The sequence below is a fragment of the Malania oleifera genome, chromosome 1, assembly GCF_029873635.1.
Source record: "Malania oleifera isolate guangnan ecotype guangnan chromosome 1, ASM2987363v1, whole genome shotgun sequence".
NCBI lineage: Eukaryota > Viridiplantae > Streptophyta > Magnoliopsida > Santalales > Ximeniaceae > Malania > Malania oleifera.
In genome coordinates, this window is record NC_080417.1 from 139643508 (window position 1) to 139650457 (window position 6950).

At 35.8% G+C, this 6950-nt stretch overlaps 1 protein-coding gene across 3 annotated transcripts in view; it reads left to right on the forward strand.

Annotated features, from left to right (window-relative positions):
- Positions 1-5835, forward strand: part of LOC131166354 (uncharacterized) — a 32477-nt gene extending 26642 nt beyond the window's left edge. The window contains exons 5-6 of one of the 3 annotated variants that reach the window (XM_058124827.1): positions 4907-5029; positions 5411-5835. In XM_058124827.1, the coding sequence (XP_057980810.1) occupies positions 4907-5026 (120 nt within the window). In that variant the 3' untranslated portion in view covers positions 5027-5029; positions 5411-5835. Of the gene's footprint in view, positions 1-4906 lie in introns of all 3 variants that reach the window. The other 2 variants (XM_058124841.1, XM_058124837.1) reach the window with 2 other exon arrangements.
- The last annotated feature ends 1115 nt before the right edge of the window (positions 5836-6950 follow it).

Here is a 6950-nt window from a genome sequence, read left to right on the forward strand (position 1 = left end):
CTTTGAACCAGATGGTCATAGACCTATGGTCACAGATATGGAGTTTGATTCCCTGGATGTTAAATGGGCCTCTTGGCTTGAAAGCCCTTTTATTAAGGAGCAGTGGTGATAGGTATTGTGGAATGTAATGGGAACATAGGGTCCCAGACATTGGGCTTTTTTTGGCAAGCAAACTAATAACTTGTGAAAAGAGATTTGATGCAATTGTTAGAAGTGTTGCATGTGTCAAGGGAGTTCGTTAATATGTTAAATTTGATTTTTGGGGCTTTGGTTCCTAAAAATAAGGGTTAAAAGAAGTGGTTGGGAAAATGGTGGGTGAGTGGGTCCTTCTTAAAATGCCTTATGGAGGAGGTAGATCGTAGATGTAACCCTCATTGTAAGGTCTTGAATTTTGTTTTCCACTAAAATTTTGAGCTTTCAAATGTATGGAAACTTTGATGGAATTTCATCAACGATGTCAATTTCAATGCTCAAGTTTAAAAGCTGATAGAAGTTAGTGTTAGGGTCCGTTTGGACCAAGGATTTTATTTGGGAAAAGGAAAGGAAAGGAATATAAGGGGGAAACTTATTTTCCCTTTTATTTTCCTTCTACATAAATACTATCTAAAATGAAAATTTGTTTTAATTTGATTAAAAATTAGGAAACACTAAATATCAATGATGGGTAAAATCAAACTTTTGTTTATAAATTTAGTATATATTTTTTATTTTATTCCTTTTTTTCCTCGATAACCAAATATAAAAATGTGGATTCCTTTATATTTTCCTTTCCCAAATATTTTTTGAGTTCCAAACGTAAACTTAGAGAATGGAAAACTTTTATGAAACTTTAGAAACTATTAATAGATATAATAATGAAGGATCAGAATAAAATACATCAAGGACATGTATATGACGCATGAGGTGTAGTAACTGTGATATAGTGCTTATGTTATACATATTCAATTACAACAACAACAGTAACAAGACCCACTAGCTGGGGTCGCTATATGAATCCATTTCCGCCAAATCACCTGATCTAGGGCACTTTCTAAACATATTCAGTTAATATAAAGGAGATTCATAAGTCGATGAAACATTATTGCTTATACAAATAATTTATACATTAATGGTCAAATAAATGTTGTAGCTAATATCTAAGCTTAATTTTTCATAAAATTTCAAAAGTCTAAAAGCTATTATTTATGTCTTTCTAGTGATAAATATAACCATTAGTTTAAAAAAAAAAAAAAAAAGATGATAAATTAAAAGAGAAGTTTCAAGTTGGGCTTTAAATCTCAAATTTGAGTTTAAAGGAAACCTAAGACCAATGTTTTATAGCCAACAAAGTTGCTTCAAAAAGTGAGAGGGGATCGATAAGCAAAGTTGATACAGAAAAGGCATATGATTGCAGTTGTTAAGATAAAGAAGATGGGTTTTGGTGAGTTGTAGTGCTAGTGGATTAAGAAGTGTATATTAACTCCAGTTTCTCTTTTCTCATAAATGGAAGCCCTTTGAGATTTTTTCCATCCTCAAGGAGGCTTAAATTGAGAGAAGGAAACCAGATTCATCTTTACATTTCATTTTAGCCATGGAAGTTTTTAGCAAAATGATTTTGAATGCAGCGGGGGAAGGTTGTCAGCCCCCAAATAGGGGATGGAAGTTCATTGGCTTTTTTTTTTTTGTGTTTTCTGGGGTAAAAGTGGTCAAGGTGCTTATTCATGTTTTGAAGTAGTTTCCAGCCCGAAACTCAACCTTTATCAAGTGAGCTTATCCCCTCTTTTGGTGGAGGTTTTGGTATATAAGGTGGGCTCTCTTCTATTGAATTGTTTGAGTTTGTCTTTGGAAGCTGAAATAAATTCAAGGGGAGCCCATTGAGGTTTGGGAGGAAGCTCGTGGGGTGGAAGATTAAAGACGCACTAGCAATTTTATTCACAAAGATGCACTAGTCAGTTCTTGCAATACAGCTAGTGATGTGGTTTTGTATAGATGGACATTGGACCTGTATGGGGAGGATGGGTTCCAATGGAGGCTTACTTTGGGAGGTAAGCATATTATCAAGAGGTTAAGAAAAGGCATGCAGTGCTGGAGCTGAATAATTTCCCATGTAAATTTTTTTTAGAAATCTGCAAGGCCCCTTATTGATTCTGTTTTAGGGAATATTGTTCTTAATTTTATTTTCGATATGTTGAATTGTAAGGCGCCTGATTTAGTGTCATAACTTTTCAGTCATCCCAGGTCTACAAATTGATGGTTGATAAAAATCGGAGGAATCTTTAATTTGGATCAGTAAACCATTGCCCTAGGGTGTCAGCTCCTGTGATTGCACGGGTTGTTAAAATAAATAAAATTGTATTATTCTGAAATTCATTACAAAATGAATAGTATCAATATTGATTCTAGTACATGAACTAACTCAACTAAAAACTGAATTAAGAACTGAATTAACAACTAATTAACAACTAATTTAACAATTAGCTAAACTAACTAAAACAGTATTTGTTAATACGCCCCTTCAAGATGGAGATGGTGAATAATGATTTAACATCTCCATCTTGGAGTAAAAAAAACTTTCATTGATGAGAAGCATGAGAGCAGCAAAGAAGGCAATGACGACGGAGATGATCCAGAGAAGATGCCGATGCATAGAGCAGGCGAGACGTGCTGGCGAAGACGAAAATTGCTGCGAAGTGAAGACCAAAAATATGGCCAAAAAACGAAGGAAAATCCTGTAAAAAATTTCCTTCAAAAAATCAAGAAACTCCAAGAGATCAATTGTCTTTGAAAAGGAGTGACGAAACACGGCATAGACGGAGCAGGAATGGCAGACCAGCAGATCAGACCCAATACGAGTGAGTCGGAGATGAGATGGAGATGACGACACGGACTAGCAGATCAAACCACAGATGAGAGTGGAGAGCTGCGAAGTCACTCTAAAGTGCGAAGCTCCTGACCGGCAATCACTGCAACTAAAAACAAATCAAAGAAAACAGAGATATACTGAGCCGCATTCTAACATGGGCGCTGGAATAAGGACACGGGAGCCAGAGAAGCAGTCGAAAAGCCTGAGGTCCGAAGAGAATCTTGACATTGATGTCCTTGCGAGAAATCGAGTAAAATCACAGGGTATTAACTTCAACTGAGATCATGGAACAGCAGATATGGAAGGGATTTCTTGAAGACCTGTTCCAAAATTCCAATTGCCACCATTTTTTTTTTTTGTTTAACTAATAGCAGCAAACAACATCTCTGCTCAACAATAGCAAGAGATAAAACAAAATTCCATCCAAACTTCAAAGAAAAACCAAACAAGGCCAAGAAGCCAATGACTGGATCCACCCATGTAATTGGGTTCACGAAAGTATATCCACAAACTGTTGGAGGCTTGTAACATCCAGACTTATGATGGCAAATAATCATCACAAGCACCAGTTTCTCCAGGAGATCTTAAAGTGGCAGGAGCAGGAAGGCCAAGAGAAACACCTCCACCTTCACCTGCACTTTGGCAACGAGCATTTGATGCAAGAAGGGCAATTACAAGAATTGTAGTCGCAAAGGTTTAATGGATTGCAGCTACAGAGTTTTGCAGTCACAGCAAATTGGTCTTTCCAGATGAAGAGAACAATCGGCACAGCAGCAAATCCATGAGGATTTGAAACAGGACATCGCACAGAGCCACTTCCAGAAGCAACAAGCTTTACGGCTCTCATGATTTTTGGGTATTAAAGGTCCTGGGTTTGGGACCACAAAATCAGCAACCTCTTTGCCGAGTATTGAAGCAGGTGGAAGGCCTTCAATGGATTTTAATTCCTCCTCGAGAAACCCAATCTCTTTTTCCAGCATCTGAATCTTGGCGAGCTCTCGGCGCTTGCAGTACAAGTCGGGGAACTCCGGCGGCGACATGGGGAGGGGCGGCTGCAGCGATGGCACCGTAAGCAGCAGCCGGAAGCATACATCGAGATCCGCTGGTGGTTGCTCGAAGCAAAAGGAGAGACGAAGAAATGACAAATGTGATGGCTGATGACGGTACTCAATAAAAATGAAAGTAAGAAACAAATAAGACTGGCAATTGCTGCCCAACAGAGAACGTACTCCCAAAAGAACTAAATAAAACAGAGCAATAATGGAGTTGCTCTCGTCGGAAGATTTGGACGCAGCGTAGGAATTCCAATCTGCCAGAAGAGACGACGAAGATCCCGTCATCTGCTGATTGTCGCCGCCGGAGCCCTTGACGACTGGCGGGTACTTGCCGTCGATGTCCAGATCGGTGTTGAGCATTGGCAGCGGCGTGACGTCCATGTACTCGATCTCTTTCCGGAGTTCGATTCTTTGCACAGCTTCATCGTAACACGAACGAGATCTTGATTGAAGGAAGCTCTGCGAAGAGAATCATAGAGCCGCAGCGGAAAACGCTCTAATACCATGTTACAAAATAAAATTATATTATTCCGGAATTGATTACAAAATGAATATACAGTATCAATATTTATACTAGTACATGAACTAATTCAACTAAAAACTGAATTAAGAACTGAATTAAGAACTGAATTAACAACTAATCTAACAATTAGCTAAACTAACTAAAACAGTATCTCTGTTAATACGGGTCACAGGATGATTGTTTTGTTTGTTGCATAGTGCATACTGACCAAGTAAGTGTGATATCCTTTGGGAAAATTATTCAGTGGTGGATCATATCTGGAGGGAGATGATTATATTTTCTCTTCTTTATTTGTGTAATTGTCATATATATTTTTCAGAAAAAAAAAAAAAAACTTTTCATGTTTGTACTGCTGGACTTTGTAAAAGGATGGCACTTGAGGAATAATACTGTTGATTTGTATAGTTTATATATATTTATATATATAAAGAAGTATTTGCTTTGATCATGTCCTAATAATTATGTACTTCTATTCATCTTTCCTAGGGTTGGCAGCGGAAGCTTGATCCAGAATACAATGTGATGCACACATTGCAAACCTTGTTATTCAAGGTTGACTGGGCAGAGTCTCTTTTCTACACCATTGAAGGACTCATGGCCCCATAAAAGGTGCTTATTTTTTTCCCTAAAAAATTTTTAATAGGGATAAGAAATAAAAATATATATATATATATATATATATATACACACACATATAACCACAGAAAATTTTGTCTTCAAAATTTTATTCGACACATTTTTGGTTTCGATAATTCTATCAGATCTTGAATCATGTTGGTAGGAGTATTCTTTGGAACTTCCCAATTTGCAATGTCAAGATTCTCTTTGTTGTACTATTTAGTTGGGACTGTCACAGACATTTTATGCTGGACAGTAGAAGAGAGAAAATAAATAACTCGGTGACATTATATCTAGACACCTCTTAATCCCAATGTATGTGTTTTGGAGCTTCAATTTGGTTTAGTGTGGCATTTGCGGTTTATTTTCCAGTGGGGATATAAAGACGGGAGATGTTATCAGTTTGGTAGTTTGAAACAACTGCTCTGCTCCCTCATTCAATCTTCAGAACGTACGCGTTTTACAGTCAGACGGTGGAACCTGGTGCCTGCTCCCTTTTTCCACTTCACTATTCACTAGCTTGGTCTACTAACAATATATTATTATTATTATTATTATTATTATTATTATCCTTTCCGTTGAGAATTTAAATTTGGCATGGAAATAACCATCTATTGTAAATTTGTAATTAAGTGACCCAATAATGGCTCCTCCTACCACGCTTCTTTCAGTTCTGTTGAAGTTCTCAAAAAACTAGGACTAGAATCTTAATAATACCTGTGATTAATCAGTCTTTACAGAGCAGGAGTTAAGCATATCTCCAATACCCTGAAAGCGTACTGATTTGGAGATTCATTGAGGCTTTTGGATAGTAGCTTGGATGAGTAAATTAGTGTTTAGCTTTTTGGTACAAAACCCAAACTAAAGTAGTCTTTTTGAAAGTGAAAAAGACATTTCTCAGATATTTTTTTTCAAGAAAAGAAAAAAGTAAAAAGTGTCAGGAAAGGGACAACAGGATGACCATGCGGACAATTGAAAAAAAAACAAAACAGAAAATTGTAATGAAAAATGTGTATGTTACCCCCATCTTCCATCATTTCGATTTTTTCATTTGAAAAATACTTTTCTCGGATTTTGTTTTGTAGGTATTTATCTTCAGTTTATTGGTAATTTTTTTGTTTTTTTGTGTTTGTTTTGAATTCATTTGACCTTGTTTAGTTTGTTTTTATTTACTAATAATACGAGTTTTGATAGACTTGTTTTGATTTTGGTGCCTAGGCTAGTTTTGTTAGTTATTTATAAATTCCTTGTGATATATTTGTTACCACGGTTTTTCTTCGCTATAAGTGAGGGTTATCAATAAAGTTGAGTTTTTTCCTTTAAAAAAAAAATGCTTGCCTATCCGTATTATCCTATAAAAGGACACCCTTTCGTTTTCATTTGAGATACACATTTGATGCTTTCATCCAAGTAGATATATTGTGAGGATAAGAGAAGAGGAGAGATAAAGTGAAGAGAGACATTTTGTACAAGGGATAAAGAGAGAAGTGATATTTTGTACAAATTTGGTTCTAAATCATTTTGTAATTTTGTTCGAGATAGGGAAGTTTTTTATTACATCCGCTCCTGGAGTAAGTATATTCGAACCACTTAAAATTCCTATTTCGTCTATATTTATTTTTCTATATCTTTTATAACACTTTATCAGCACGAGACTCTAATCAACTAAGTTATTTCTTTAAATTTAATTTAATTTATTTATTTCTTGTAAGTTTTGCTTCACAATAATATAATATTCTCCATAAAAGTATGTCTTTTAAAATTTAAAATTACCAATCTCCATATGAGATTGTAAGATAGTCCTCCTGAAGAAGTTATATATATATCTATCTATCTCGAAGAGATAGTCCTCCTGAAGAAGTTATATATTTAAATCTTCCGTATATATATTTCTTGAAAAGATAGTCCTCTT